Raw genomic sequence first — 16,528 nt, 5'->3', positions numbered from 1 at the left:
TGATCCATAAAATCCATGGAGTCAGAACCTTTTGTCCACCAATAACACGCACAGAGTCTGCACTATGCTTGGCAAACAGCAGTCACTGGATAAATTTTAAAATGGCAAAGATAGCGGTACCTGGTTGGCTCAGTCAGTTAAGGGGCTGACTTTGGCTTACATTGTGATCTCGTGGTCTGGGAATCGAGCCCCATGTCAGGCTCCCTGCTCGGTGGGAAGTCTGCTTCTCCCTCTCCCTCTGCTGCTCCCCCAGCTCATGCACGTGCTCGCTCGCTCTCTCACTCTCTCTCTCAAATAAATAAATACAATCTTAATTAACTAATTAATTTTAAAATGGCGAGGATTAACAAGTGAGAGGGCATTACAGGAAATACACTTTTCATCACAAGACCACAACTCTAGACCAAAAATCATAGAGAATTAAAATAAAATAAAGACCATGGGGATATATTTTTTTTTACCTTTATTCGTTCAGAATGCAATTCTAGACCAATCTACAACCAAGAGAAAACCCTTAAACTTTTAAGTGGCGTTAACAGGCTGAATAATATAACAGTAGAGCCCCCATATGTACAAGCAAGAAGTCGATTTCCATTCCCATCATAAAACCTCTTTCTAAACATTTACATTTCCTTCCCATCCAAAAAAATGCATTAACATGATCATGCTTATATAGCTATTCAGCACAAGACAAATGACAATTTATACTGAACTATTGAAGTCTTGCAGTATAGTGCTCACAATTCCACGCTGTAGCTGTTGACCTTTTCAGTGCATTCACCATGTGGCATTGTCACCAATTACATTAAAAGCACTTCATTAATTTTTAAAGGCTAGAATCACTCAAAAATTTCTGTATCGTAAATAACGTGGAATATTGCATTTAAGTCTAAAGTGGCAAGATCACTTATACCTTTTCTACAGTCCTCCATGTAATATGTGTAGGAAAATGAATGTTATATGAGAAGAAACAGACCAAGTTCTTATATTTTTACCTAAAAGTCTAGTTATTTATTTTAAGTAGTGTCTATTGATACTTAAATGATTACAAAATAAATCAGTGTTAAATATTGCACAAAATCTAAAGGAAAATGGCCACGTTACATCATACTATATTGTATAGATAATGATTAAAAGCAGCTAATTAGAAGCTTTTTTTAAAAATTTAAAGTTTCTGACATCATTTTCCACCATTCCATCAATTCTTCCTTTTCCTCTTCTTTCCTTTCAGAAAATGACTCCAGTTCAAAATCAACCTAAAGGAGAAAATCAAGAATATATTGTTACCAAACTGCATGTGTATCTTTAAAAGCTAAAATTTTAAAAATGAGCGCAGTTCTAGAGCTTATAGAATAAGCTCAGTATAGCCACCTGAATTAAAGTATATCCTAAAAATCTCTTGTGATAAACAAAAGATATTTTCAGAGGAAAAAAAAAAAAACAATCAAAAGCCACTATGTGTGAAATGTGCTTTGATCTTATAGTCTTGTAGGATTATTTAAAAGCAGATTATTTAAAGTCAATCAGAGAAAGACGTATCATATGACTTCACTGATAGGAGGAATTCTTAATCTCAGGAAACAAACTGAGGGTTGCTGGAGTGGTGGGGGGTGGGAGGGATGGGGTGACTGGGTGATAGACATTGGGGAGGGTATGTGCTATAGTGAGCGCTGTGCATTGTGCAAGACTGTTCAATCACAGACCTGTACCTCTGAAACAAATAATGCAACATATGTTAAGAAAAAAGAAAAAGAAGAAGCTAGCAGGAGGGGAAGAATGAAGGGGGGGAATCGGAGGGGGAGACGAACCATGAGAGACGATGGACTCTGAAAAACAAACTGAGGGTTCTAGAGGGGAGGGGGTGGGGGGATGGGTTAGCCTGGTGATGGGTATTAAAGAGGGCACGTTCTGCGTGGAGCACTGGGTGTTATGCACAAACAATGAATCATGGAACACTACATCAAAAACTAATGATGTCATATATGGTGATTAACATAACAATAAAAAAATTTTTTTAAAAAGCAGCTTGTTTAAAGGCAGCTTGTTTAAAGGCAATCTTTCCCTGCCAATAAGAAGATGTAATTTATAATTAATTTTTTTTCCTTTGAGTATTCACTGAGTGTCTATAAGCCTTGAATTTTCTCCTAATAGCTGGGAAAATATGGCAGAATGTAGTTCAGTGTCCTGGTGTCCCAAACCACAGGTTCTGTTTTCCAGAATCTTGGATCTGTTAGGAAACTGATGGAAACATATACATCTCCAAACCACTACAGAGGCCAGTGGCCCAGGAACTCAACTCTGTGTGGACTGGGAGTTCTCAGTAGGTCTATGGAAATCCAAGCACTTTGGCATAAAAGGCTATTCAAAATCTGTACTTCCCAACTTCAGTCCTCCTCGGGCCCTTTAGATACCCCTGCTCTCATTGCAAAGAGAAATAAGAGTTCCTCGATCTGGCCACTTAATTAAGCCCCTAGTTATTTAGGAATATAACACTCACTACCTCCTTGAAGTAACACTGGCCAGAAAGGCTAAGATCAAATAATTGAACATTTAACAACCTGTTTCTGGGGCTACTTTTTCCTAGGTTTCACTTGCCCAAATTTACCTCCTGATTTTAAAACACATACAGTCTAATGTACACATACATGCAATGAAAACCAAAGCACTAGTTAAGAATTCAAGATACTCTGTCTGCAAAACTAAGCACTTATACTTCAAACTTTGAGGCATGCACAAAAATGCAGTAAATTCTTTTTAAGTAAGCCTTTCAGTTGGAAATCCTGCAGGCCATTCCCTGGTTGCAAAAATGTAATGCAAAGATTGCAGAATGCAGTAGAATCCTGCTGCAAGAGAAGTTTTGGTCTCATCACCATCACCTTCTTAGCGAAGTAAGTGGTACCTACTTAAATAAGATGCACTTTTTGATACCTCTTAGCAGGGGGTCTTTCTCATAATATGCACTTAATAAATATTTGGTTAATGCCTAAGATCACCCGACAGGCATAATTAATTTTTCCAAATACTCACTGAGTATTGTACTAGATGCTAGAAATACAAAGATAAATGGAACAGAAATCTCATCTTAGATTGAAATCAATGTGGCAAATAAAAGTTTAATTTTTTTAAGTTGTATTTATTTTCTTGTGGATGTCTTCAAAAACTGAGAAACGACAAGGGAGCTTCACACTGAGTGGTATAAAATCAACCAGGGAGCCCTTGGTCGAGTCAGCTGACTTTGCTAGGCCTCAGGTTTCTCATCTGTTAAATGGAGGTAATAGCAGTAACTACCTCAAGAGGGTTATTATGAAGACTAAATATAAATCATTTGAATATCTGTGACACAGATGAAATGCTCAATAAATCTTAGCAATTACGATTTCTTACCCCAACAGCAGGGCTATAAGGAACTGCTACTTTCTTTGTTATTGCCAGATAGCCCGGAGCGGAGGCTGTGAGTTTATAGTTTCCAGGCGCAAGCAATCTCCAGTAATCACCATCCTTTGCTGTAGTGAAACAAAATATCAAATCACATAATTATGCCATTTTAGGAATACCTAGTATACCTCAGTTCAACTTCTTTGATTCCCTATTTTTAAAGTAGATGTTTATGGAATTTGATAAAACTCCACTGAAATGAGTGTTACACTCTCTTAGAGGAAGAAATTTCTAATAGCAATTTTACAGATATTAATGTCAAATTGTCAATAAATCTTCTAAGATAATGGATTCTCATAATCACGTCAGGAGTGACACAGGTAAAAAGATATATAAAGCCCCCAATCATGGTGGCAGAGCATCTGGTGCTGTCTTTTGATTCTGGCCAACTATCTCGCCATGAAGACCTGATGGGCTGAGTCTAATCAGTGCTTCACAAAGTGTGACCCAAGACAGCCTCACTGGAAACCCTAAGGCACTAGCTAGAAATTTCTATTTCTGAAGATTCAGAATAGGTTGGTCTGAAGTGCTGGTCTGGAGGGACTGCATTTTCAACAAATTCTCTGGAGAATTCCTAAGCAGAGGTAAGGCTCATACGCCTTCTCATCCCACATGTCCACAGCTCCCTCCTCATCTCGGTTAGGATCCCTGGCCACCCCTATATAATCAGTCTCATGCATGTGCCTTCAACTCATCTGCTTTTGCCTCTTGGTTATACATGCCTGGCAAGCCACCAACCCTGGATCATTTCTGGCTCTCCACCTGTCCCCATGGAGCTGGGGGAAACACATTGCCTTGCTCATCAGTCTCTGACTCATATACACCCACCTAACCTCGGGCATGGAACTGCCCTGTCTTCCTTCTAGTCCCTTCCTCCCTGGTCCTTCCACGCTCTCATCTTCCTAGATCAGTGAACATCAATCACTTGAGAAACTTGGTACAGTGCAAACTCTAGTTCGCTAGCCCTAGGGTGAGGCCTAAGATTCTGCATTCCTAACCAGCTCCAGGGCAGTGCTGAATTCAGCTGCTGGGCGGGGCACACTTTGAGCAGCCAGGCCCCAGTGAACATTGCACACTTTCTCCTTTTTCCTAACACCCCTGACACATCCTCTTCATCCTCACTCTCAGTTGATGCTTTCCATCTTACTTCACTGTGAAAATAAAACCAGAAAAAAGAAAAGCCCCCGTGACCATCTCTTCCAATCTTCCTCTGACTCCTACATCTCCTTTCAGGTGGTGCATCACTGATCACCTTTGCTTTATAGCAAAATATCTGAAGAGATTTGTCAATACTCTATTTCTAACGTCTCTCCTATTCTCTCTTAGACCCTCCAATGAGGCTCCCACCGGCCCGTGAAAACGGATTCTATAGGGATTCTCCACACTGGTTCATTCACAAGGTTCATCCTACTTGGCACTCCTGATCACTCCCTCTTTCTTGAAACACTTCCGGGTTTCCAGGACAATGCATTCAGTTCCCTCTCTACCTCGGGCTCCATTCCTCCTTCCTACCCTGCCCTCGAAAAGATCTCAGATTTCATTCCTTTCTACCTGTATGTATTTCCTATGTTAGATTTTCCTAAAATGCCTGCATCATGGAATGCAGAAAAAATCGCATCTCTCTGGCACTCAGGTTAACAGACAGAGGAGGCTCCATGTGGCCAGAGGGGACCAAGGCCTGGGTGCCCTCTCTGAGCTCCCCGAGGGCTAAGGGAGCAATGTCTTGGCACAGATTCTGGTATATTGGTTGGCAAGATGTGCTGGCATTAGTGGGGTGTTGATAAATATTTGTTGAAGAGATAAATAAATGGAACTTTAGGGGGGCATGTTAAGGATTTTTAAAAATACCCAAGTTAGAAATAAGGAGGTTGAGAAAGACGTGATGGTAGAGAGTAGGAAATAAGGTAAATGTTCATTAATTATAAGGCCTGGAAATATGTGAATAGTTCATAACTAAAAATATATTGTTGCTGAAAAGACCCCAACAAATGACAGTTAAAACTAAAATGAGCTGGATAAATGTTGATTAACAGGAGTATGTAGGTTTGCCAGGAAAATACATCCTTGTCCCCAAACAGGGAAAACTGAAATGGGGTTTTGAAGTTAGAAATTACTAACATCCACCTCAAAGCTGTTAACATCTTGTTTGACCCTAAGTAAGTCTGCATTTATCGTACAGATTAAATAAAGAAATGTGTGAGAAATCCTAGACACACAATACACTGGCATTTTTCTTTCTTATTCTTTCCACTCTCTCCTGAGGTCCTCCAATTAACAGCTTGTCAGCACTTCAGAGTGATCAGAAAGATGCTGATACTTCCAACTCCAGCGAGTTCATTTGCTTTTGCCTCAAGAACTACACGGAACGTGATGGAATGAGCACTGGGTGTTGTATGCAACCGATGAATCACTGAACTCTACCTCTAAAACTAATAATACACTATATTGTTAATTAATTGAACTTAAAATTTTAAAAAAAGGAAACCCCCCCCAAAAAAAGAACTACACGGAACCTCCAGTGGATGGCACCACCTGTGAGCTCCGGGCTGAGAGAGTGAGGAAAGGGCGCCATCTGCTGCACCCCAAGTTCTAAGCCAGCAACCATCCCGAGTAACTGCCTGACCTGCTCCCAAAAAAGGAAATTTAACTAGATCAAAGCTGGAGGAAAGACAGGTAAAGAGACAGAAGGCATTCAATTGTTTTGCTTAGAATAACGTTAAGAACTCTAACTAGGATAACAAGTAATCATGCTCTGTATTACACTAGAGCCTCCAGATCACGGCAGAGAACACCCACCAGATGTAACATCATGGTCTATTCCTTCCACAGAGATGGTTGCATTGGCAATCGGGTTCCCTTGAAGGTCTCGGACAAAGCCTTTAACTCCTCGGTGTATCTGTGAAGGTCAAGAACCAAAAAAATCAAATTAGAAATTATCTAAGAACACGTTTCATGTCAAGAATCTCCTTATTTTCGGGGCGCCTGAGTGGCTCAGTCGGTTAAGCATCTGCCTTTGACTCAGGTCGTGATCCCAGGGTCCTGGGATCTAGCCCCACATTGGGCTCCTTGCTCAGCGGGAAGCCTGTTTCTCCCTCTCCCACTCCCCTGCTTGTGTTCCCTCTCTCGCTGTGTGTCTCTCTGTGTCAAATAAATAAATAAAAAATCTTTAAAAAAAAATCTCCTTATTTTCGAGCAGAATACTGTAGATCTTCATTGTTTAAGGATCAAAATATGCTCAAATTGTTTTGAACATTCTCTACACTGTTCTTTCTCAAATGGACAAATGGGAAGTAATCCCTTGAAAATTGACATCTCGTTCTGCATCAAAGAAAGACAACAAAGTACCTTCCAAATCACCAAAATAAAACAAACAAGCAAAAAGTCTGTCATATCTGTAAAGTAGATCTGGGCTTAGCATATTTCATCAGTTTCTCCCTCTTACATTTGGTCACCTGTGTATAGACTGTATGACCCCTGCCAGCTAGCAAGAATCACATTCCAGCCCTTTACTCCTTGTTCATGTTGCGTAGAAAGATACACTGTGACTACTCTTGCAGTAAACCCATTAACAACATTCTTTTGGTTGAAAATAAGTGACATGAAAGATCTGTGAACTTCAAAACTGAAGACTGGATTTAGAAAGGAAATGGAAGAGGCGCTATCAAGAATAATGCCCCTGAACTAAGCTGTAGTTGATAACTAATGCAATGCAAACTACAAAAGCAGCTTTTTCCTTCGTTTTTAAACAGAACTAAGTCAATATGTGTTTCAAGTGACAGAGAGTCACTTCAGGTTCCTGAGAAAGAGCTGCTTCTGGAAATACCAAATGGTGATTCATTAAGCTTAATTACTTAACAGAAGATGCCTAAACTTCCCAGAGGCTCAGCTTGCTCCTCACTCCATCTAGCCCTAGAAAGCAAATTTTCTTTTGCTCCTGAGGATACTGAAATATTTCCTACAGAAGGTATAATAAGTTTCAGGTCTGCCTTTGTCATCAGAGAATAAATCTGGCAGTAGTACAATGTTTTATCAAAGAGATGCCCTGGGTTATCAATCAACAAATCTTTTTGCATTTGCTATTTTTTAAAAAAAAGTACAGAATCTCTAAAACCCTACAAAAATTACATGTAATTCATGGAACACTACAACCAAAACTAATGATGTAATGTATGGTGGTTAACATAACAATTAAAAAATTTAAAAATTACATGTATTTCCTTCCTCTAAAGGCAATTTGGAGATCCGAAAAAATTTAGAGAAAAGGAAGAGAGATACACAGCAGAAAATCAGAGGAAAAATACAAACTTTAAATTTCTTAATATGAGGGCTCTTCAAGGAAATTTAGAAGGCTTGTAAACAAGCCATTATTTACCCACATGTACTTTATGCTCACTGAGGCACTATAATCCTGGTATTATCAATATTATAAACCTTAGAGAAATGAAAGTTTTAAATTTCCTTGCCATTCGAAAATAAGTCAATCACTTCAAAAACACATAGTTCGCCTGCATTAGGCACAAATATACCCAGTTAATATTCATGACTACTTTTTTCTGCCTCTGCAACCCAAGACTTATAGTATGCCATTTAAGAAATAGTGAAATAAGTAGATATCTGTCTCTGATATGGCAATTTTGGAGCAAACCTCTCTGAAAAATTCCACTGTAGTAATAAATCTCAATGGAAGTGTTATGGGCTCTCACAACTCCACGTGAATGCAGATCAGAAAATGCTGTCATTTTATGGCTTTTGCAAAGGAAATCATAGAAGTTCAAATTTCACTCATGCCTGAAGAAGCTATTTACTACACTTGTCCCTCCTATAATGCTCTCTCCTCAGATTCCAGGACATCAATCAACCAACGCTGGAAAAAAAAAAAAAAAAAACAGAGCTTCCATTGTTACTAGAACTGTTCATATCACTGACCCTTAAGCCCTCCTGTACATTAGGTATCAGCCAGAGTTTGTTGAAATGGAGACTCTGGGATCCTACCATGCAGGAAGTGGGATTCAGTGGTGGGCCAGGAAAGTCATTTTTAACAAGAACCTAGGTGATTCTGATGCCGGTGCCCACAAACCATTCTTTGGGAATTTCTTTGGAAATTTTAAGAACTAGACTGTTCCAAAGCTATTGAGAGGCTCTCCACCACAGCAAATTATTTATCTTAATTAACTTTACAATTCCAGTTCCTGCAAACATCCCTTTAAAGCCCTGCAAGGGATTTCCTTTCAACCAATTACAGAATTAGACCTCCTAATCACCTGTTTTCCATGAGTTGTAAACTAGTCCACACTTAGACTTTAGGTCCAGGTGTTCAATTACTAAGCCCCACCACACTCTGTCCCACTGTCAATAAAATAATTTCAACACAGAACTTCTGGCAGTCTTCACTGACCTGTCATCAGCCTTTGATTCCCTAAACTAAGTGTTCTATGAAGCAAGCTGGATGAGCCCATTGTAAATATCACTCTCACTGCTTCTACACAGCTGGTACCATAACACTGAGGTCCTATCAGGGTGGATCCTATGGGTCTGTGGACAGATCAAATTCTGATTCCAAGTGGCATAAAACAGGACTGTAAGACCTATTCCCTCTTCTTTCCAGCTTATTTCTATATAGATTGATGAGTTGATACATGCCTACTTGCCACCATAAATATAACACATATTCTCCTCTTTCCTAATGGTACACATTTGTGGGTTTTGTATTGTCTTGAGTTTTTTCTTAATAACTAAGACCTAAGCAGCAGCTGAACCTCTTTTTTTAATTAATGAGCAGGACTGGTTTAGGGACCCAGTGTGCTGCCATGGCTTTTTGTAACTAACCTTTATTTTAGCATTTATCATCCTCTTGTGTGATTCGGTACTGACATTTCTGAACTCACTAATATAAAGACTTCTATCCCCAGTGCTTCACAGTGTGCCTAAGACACTAGAGTAGCTGAATAAATTTTTGTTGAAAAAACTATATAAATAGAATGAAAAGCACTGTTATAAAGGAAGCATTATTTGACATCTAAGTGGAGGACTTTTCAAATAGCCCCATCTTACTTCCTCTACCCAAAAAATATATTTATAGCTCTCCTCAAAGGAGATACTATTCGGGGGTTCTTATCAGGGTCGCTCTAGGGTCAGCATGGCTAATTATCGTTAGCTTTTGTTGTAAAAAATACCTTTTTATATTAACATGCAGCAGGATTCCACTGATTGAAAAAATCCTGTGTAATGTAATTTTTAATCTTTGTAATTGGTGGTTCCATTCCATGAGAATCACTTTTAGTAAGGTATTTTTTTAAATTTTTTTTTATTTATTTATTTGAGAGAGAGAGAGAGCACATGAGAGGGGGGAGGGTCAGAGGGAGAAGCAGACTCCCCACTGAGCAGGGAGCCCGATACGGGACTCGATCCCAGGACTCCAGGATCATGACCTGAGCCGAAGGCAGTCGCTTAACCAACTGAGCCACCCAGGTGCCCTTAGTAAGGTATTATGTGGATACCTGACACGTGTAAAAGAATACTTAAGCTGATTTTACATTTTTTTAAATGCACTGGTTTCCTATGTATATGTTGTCCACATATATGCAAATAGCTTCATGTTTATTTAACATCATTTGTTCATATCGAATTAGTTTTTAAATTAGTCTCGACTATCTGCTGGCGTGTGAAACTGACATCACTCTACCTGGCTTTGGGTGTAAATAGCCACATACCGAATGGAATTTGAAGACCATCAAGGCACCGCAGGCAAGGATCAGAGTCTTTAGGTCTGTTTCACCAGCGTGGCCCCTGGTGCCAATGTCAACATAGTATAGAGATGTGGGGTGGGCAGGGAACTGGCCTGGGTTCAATCTCAGTAGGTAAGTTATCTTACTCTTGCAGATAGTGAGATTCCCCTCAAATTCTGTAGAGACCCCACTGGAATGGCTACATAAGTGCCTCCCTAGCACAGATCTAGGCTTGTGTGTCATCAGAGGCAATGTGGCATGGTGATTCTGGAAGGACACAGCCTGGATTCAAATTCTGCCCAAGTGATTTCAGGCAAGCTGTTTGATTTATCTGTGTCTCTGATCTCTCATTTTTTTTTAAAGATTTTATTTATTTATTTGAGAGAGAGAGAGAGAGAGAGAGAGAATGAGAGAGAGCACGAGAGGGAAGAGGGTCAGAGGGAGAAGCAGACTCCCCGCTGAGCAGGGAGCCCGATGCGGGACTCGATCCCGGGACCCCAGGATCATGACCTGAGCCGAAGGCAGTCGCTTAACCAACTGAGCCACCCAGGCGCCCTGATCTCTCATTTTTAATTCAGGGATGATGATGATGATGACAACGATGATACAACTTCCATCATAAGGTTGTCGTGAAGATTAAATGCATTAATGATTACATGTAAGGCATTCAGAAGAATGCCTGGGAAACAGTAAACACCCAATAAAGGAAAGCTATAGGTATTGTGATTAACTCAGATCCTGCTCATTGGAGGGTGAAACAAGTGGGGCACATGGGGCACAGAATTTAAGAAGGCACTCACACTCGGGTGCTGATCCTATACCTACATGCCCTGGAGAATAAGTGCCTCCTTAAGTTTTAGACCCTAGGCGCCTCACTTACCTCACCCTTGTCATGGTCCTGCCTGGGATGCCCGAAAGGCCCAAGACAATCAGGGAGGAGAGTCCTAGGACTGCCTGGCTTAGAGCAACATGAATGAACACAGGATGTCACCTCGCTTTACCACAAATCTCAGTTTAGTTCTCAGTGAATATTCATGAGCCACAAAACCTATGACAAATGAAAGCCTGTTTGGACTACTACCGACATGTTTTCCAAATGCAGCGTCCTCATTCTGAGTCAGATGGACTCCCCTGGACTGGACTCCTCGTAGGAAACGATTGTATGCCAGGTTTAAATGCTCTGAGATCTCCCATTTTATGCTGGAGGTGGTGTTTACCTGCTCGAGGTAGCTAATAAGGGAGTTTTTGTTATCCTCCCAGTAGCTCTTCAGAGTCTCTTCAGGTGGAAACTTTTCACAGCTAAGCTCCACGGTGATCTCGAAACAGTTGCTGCTGAGATAATTGAAGTCTTGCATTCCTGCCAAGGCACCAAATGGAAAGTCAAAATATACATGTGGAGATGAAAACTCTACACAAGCCGTTCTGCTGAATTGGGAGCCAAGCAAAAGATACACCAACTGGTGCATTTTGAGTAGCCTGTGGGAAACCACAAGGAAAATCATCTACCATAAGGGACAGAACAACATAATTGGGAGGCTGTTACTGCCTTAGAGCAGAAACTCTCTTGGATTCTTAAGCAATCACTTAGCTTAATGCATTGCTGTTGTTGGGTGCTAAAGCAGGCATTGACCATGTTCCGCATTGCTGGAATTGGCTTTAAAGAAGATAACAGGGAACAATGACATCAAAATGACAGAAAAGGCGTTTTCTACCATCTTCCTAGAAGAAGAACGCTGATCTTGACAATCACCCATGGGACAGAGTGCCTTTGTGGAAGGCCATGAGTCCAGGGCAGAAGTTCCAGCACACCATTGGAGGGAAAAATCAGAGACTGGATGCACTGAAGAAAGTAAGAGTAATGGTTTTGCTTTACTTGCATCACCCCTTCCCTGATGTGACACAGCTCAGTGCCAAGAGAGAACTTTTTGGTCCATGATTTCTCTCATGAGGGAAAGTGAGAACGTGAGTGAGTTGTGCTGGACACAGCTTCTTTCTCACCCCATCCAGAAAACTTAAGTATACTACATGACTGGGGCAGGGAATGGTTGGGAGAACAGTAGCCAAGACTTCCAGAGTGTATCAAAGGGACGTGGATCTTACTAACCATGTCACAGACTCCATCAGGAAGCCTACCCACTAGTCACTGGGGACACCTTACCTGCAGATCCTTTCAACTGGCCCACAGGCACCCCTAACATTCTGCACACCCCATCCACACACCTCACCCTGTGGCCAGCTCCCTCTGCATGCCACTGACAGTAGCAACAGCAAGCCTTTGCAGATGCCTAATGAGCATACACAGAAAGCTGGCCCAACTCTACAGGGTTGAGAGAAATTTGAGCATTTAGCACTGCCCTAGAGAAAGCACACAGGAGGCTATCAGCAATTGGCCTGACCTTGCAGGATCAAAAGAAGGCACACAATTTTAAGAATTCTCCCCCTAAGAAGTAAGGAGGAGGTATTCCATAGAAAAGGTCTGGAAAGCCTCAGAATTCCTAACAGGACTAAGAGAAGTTATTACTCTACCAAAGCCAGTTGGTAAAGACAGAAGAGGTGACCTTCTTCTTCAAATGGGAAGTCAATAACACAAGACTTCAACGAACGTGAAAAATCAAGGAAACATGACACCACCAAAGGAACACAATAATTTTCTAGTAACCAACCCCAAAGAAATGGAGATCTGTGATTTTCCCAATAAAAAGTTCAAAATAGTTGTTTTAAGGAAGCTCAGTGACCTACAAGAAAAAACAGAAACACAATTCATGAAATCAGAAAAATTATATATGAGCAAAATGAGTTTAACAGAAAGACATCATAACAAGAACCAAACAGAAGTTCAAGAACTAAACAACAACAACAACAACAAAAATACAAAGAATTAAAAGGAGGAAAATGCAATAGGGAGCATTAACATCAGACTGGATCAAGCAGAAGAAAGAATCAGGAGGCAGATACAGGTCATTTAAAATTATCAAGCCATAGGAAAACCAAGAAAAAAGAATGAAAAAGAGTGAAGAAAGCTTACATGACTACAGGATACCATTAAGAAAACAATCTACAAGGGAGGGGGGATAGATGGCAGAGGAGTAGGGGACCCTATTGCAACCAGTCCCCGGAATTGAGCTGGATATCTACCAGACCACTCTGAACACCCACAAAATCAGCCTGCGATGTAAGAAGATAGATCTGGATATCTACAAACAGAATATCGCAGGCGGTTGGTTTCGAGGTACGAAGCAGGGAGCCATGATTCCACAGGCACATATCAGAGGATAAACGGCAGCGGGAAGGAGCCTAGCTGCCGGGATCCTATACTGCTGGTGAGTGATAGCCTCCAGTGCCGGGGACCGGGCACACACTCGAAGACTGGTAGCGGCGGGGAAAGGACTTTAAGGTAGCCCCTGCACGGAAACCCAGAGCTGCAGGGCCACATGTGCGAACTGGAGGTGGCTGGCGGTTTTAGCAGCCCAAAGAGCAGAGACGTGCCTCGACCTGGAGGCGAGGACTGGGAGCACTGCTGAGGGGTGCACAACCCAGGACCGCTGCAGTTTTAAGCAGTACAGATGGAAACGGAGATAGTGTGGCCTGGAGAGCTCAATGAAGAACAGACTGTGATCTCTCTGCTCTGAGGCAGAGGACTGGAAAGGGTCTTTTCTGTCTGAATCTTGGAAGAGACATTGAAAGCCACCAGGGAAAGCCACCAGAGAAAAAAAGCCCCCCAAAAACGGTTTTCACTGAGCCCATCCCCCACCACAGGGGGCAGGGCAAATCTGCCCAAACAGGGTTCCCTGAGTAACAGCACTGTAGGCCCCTCCCCCATGAGACAGGCTGGGAAAACAAGAGGCCAGCAACCCTAAGGTCCCTAGAAAATAGGTGAATCTTGCTTGGGTTGTGGTCAATAATTTGGACTCTGTACTTTCCCTCAACCACCCCTCAACAGAATGACTAGGAGGAGGAACCCACAAAATAGGAAAGACTCAGAGACTCTGGCTTATGCCACAGATTTACAAATGGTTGCAGATATAACCAAGATGTCGGAGATTGAATTCAGGCTAGCAATTGTGAAGACAATAGCTAGAATGGAGAAATCGATTAATGGCAACATAGAGTCTCTAAGGGCAGAAATGAAAGCTGAATTGGCAGAACTTAAAAATGCTATCAATGAGATCCAATCTAATCTAGATAATCTAACAGCTAGGGTAAGTGAGGCAGAAGAATGAATTAGTGACCTAGAAGACCAATTAATAGACAAAAAGGGAAATGAGGAGGCCAGGGAAAAACAACTCAGAATCCATGAAAATAGAATCAGAGAAATAAGTGACACCATGAAATGTTCCAATGTCAGAATTATTGGAATCCCTGAGGGGGTGGAGAGAGAGAAAGGACTAGAAGATATATTTGAGCAAATCGTAGCTGAGAACTTCCCTAATCAGGGGAATGAAACAAACATTCGTGTCCTAGAGGCAGAGAGGACCCCTCCCAAGATCAAGGAAAACAGGCCAACAACCCCGCATGTAATAGTAAAACTCGCAAACCTTAGAACCAAGGAAACCATCTTAAGGGCAGTTAGGGGGAAGAGATTCCTTATGTACAGAGGGAGGAACATCAGAATGATGTCAGACCTATCCACAGAGACCTGGCAAGCCAGAAAGGCCTGGCAAGACATATTCAGGGTACTGAATGAGAAGAACATGCAGCCAAGAATACTTTATCCAGCAAGGCTGTCATTTAGAATAGATGGAGAGATGCAGAGCTTCCAAGACCGGAAGAAACTGAAAGAATATGTGACCACTAAGCCGGTCCTGCAAGAACTATTAAGGGAGGTTCTATAAAAAGAGAAAGACCCCAAGATTGATACAGAAAAAAAATTTACAGGGACAATCTATAAAAACAAGGTCTTCACAGGCAACATGATGACCATTAATTCATATCTTTCAGTAATAACTCTCAATGTGAAAGGCCTAAATGCTCCCATAAAACAACACAGGGTTGCAGATTGGATAAAAAGACAGGAACCATCTATATGCTGTCTATAAGAGACTCATTTTGAACCTAAAGATACATCCAGACTGAAAGTGAAGGGATGGAGATCCATCTTCCATGCCAACAGACCTCAAAAGAAATCTGGGGTAGCAATTCTTATATCAGACAAATTAGATTTTAAACTAAAGACTGTAGTTAGAGACACAGAAGGACACTATATCATTCTTAAAGGGTCTACCCAACAAGAAGATCTAACAATTGTAAATATCTATGCCCCCAATATGGGAGCACCCATCTACATAAGCCAACTGTTAACTAAAATAAAGAGTCATATTGATAACAATATGTTAATTGTAGGAGACCTCAATACTCCACTCTCAGCAATAGACAGATCATCTAAGCAGAAAATCAACAAAGAAACAAGAGCTTTGGGCGCCTGGGTGGCTCAGTTGGTTAAGCGGCTGCCTTTGGCTCAGGTCATGATCCCAGGGTCCTGGGATCAAGTCCCTCATTGGGCTCCCTGCTCGGCAGAGAACCTGCTTCTCCCTCTCTCTCTGCCTGCCTCTCTGCCTACTTGTGCGCTCTCTATCTCTGTCAAATAAATAAATAAAATCTTTTTAAAAAAACAAAGAAGAAAGAAACAAGAACTTTGAATGACACACTGGACCAGATGGACCTCATAGATATATACAGAACTTTCCACCCTAAAACAAAAGAATACTCATTCTTCTCGAGCGCACATGGAACTTTCTCCAGAATAGACCACATACTGGATCACAAATCAGGTCTCAACTGATAACCAAAAGACTGAGATTATTCCCTGCATATTCTCAGACCATAATGCTTTAAAACTGGAACTCAATCACAAGAAAAAATTTGGCAGAAATTTAAACACTTGGAAGCTAAAGACCACTCTGCTCAAAAATGTTTGGGTCAACCAGGAAATCAAAGAAGAACTTAAACAATTCATGGAAACCAATGAGAACAAAAACACACCAGTTCAAAACCTATGGGATACTGAAAGGCGGTCCTAAGGGGGAAATACATAGCCATCCAAGCCTCACTCAAAAAGATAGAAAAATCCCGAATTCACCAACTAACTCTACACCTTAAAGAACCAGAGAAAAAGCAACAAATGATACCTAAGCCACACATTAGAAGAGAAATAATTAAGATTAGAGCAGAGATCAATGAATTAGAAACCAGAAACACAGTAGATCAGATCAATGAAACTAGAAGCTTGTTCTTTGAAAGAATTAATAAGATCGATAAACCACTGGCCAGACTTATCCAAAAGAAAAGAGAAGGGACCCAAATTAATAAATTTACGAATGAAAGAAGAGAGATCATGACTAACACCTAGGAAATAGAAACAATCATTAGAA

The 16,528-nt window shown here is 41.1% G+C and overlaps 1 protein-coding gene across 2 annotated transcripts in view; it reads right to left on the bottom strand.

Annotated features, from left to right (window-relative positions):
• Positions 1 to 448: 448 nt before the first annotated feature.
• Positions 449 to 16,528, bottom strand: part of CPE (carboxypeptidase E) — a 123,604-nt gene continuing 107,524 nt past the window's right edge. For both annotated transcript variants that reach the window (XM_025874419.2, XM_025874420.1), the window contains exons 6-9: positions 11,378 to 11,517; positions 6,232 to 6,331; positions 3,385 to 3,503; positions 449 to 1,256 (exon numbers count right to left, since the gene is read on the bottom strand). In XM_025874419.2, the coding sequence (XP_025730204.1) occupies positions 1,158 to 1,256; positions 3,385 to 3,503; positions 6,232 to 6,331; positions 11,378 to 11,517 (458 nt within the window). In that variant the 3' untranslated portion in view covers positions 449 to 1,157. The remainder of the gene's footprint in view (positions 1,257 to 3,384; positions 3,504 to 6,231; positions 6,332 to 11,377; positions 11,518 to 16,528) is intronic.

The sequence above is a fragment of the Callorhinus ursinus genome, unplaced genomic scaffold (genome assembly GCF_003265705.2).
Source record: "Callorhinus ursinus isolate GAN/ISIS: 27379988/994484 unplaced genomic scaffold, GSC_fseal_2.0 scaffold4, whole genome shotgun sequence".
Classification (NCBI taxonomy): domain Eukaryota; kingdom Metazoa; phylum Chordata; class Mammalia; order Carnivora; family Otariidae; genus Callorhinus; species Callorhinus ursinus.
The sequence above is the reverse complement of the archived record's forward strand: the minus strand, read 5'-3'. Positions and strand labels throughout refer to the sequence as shown.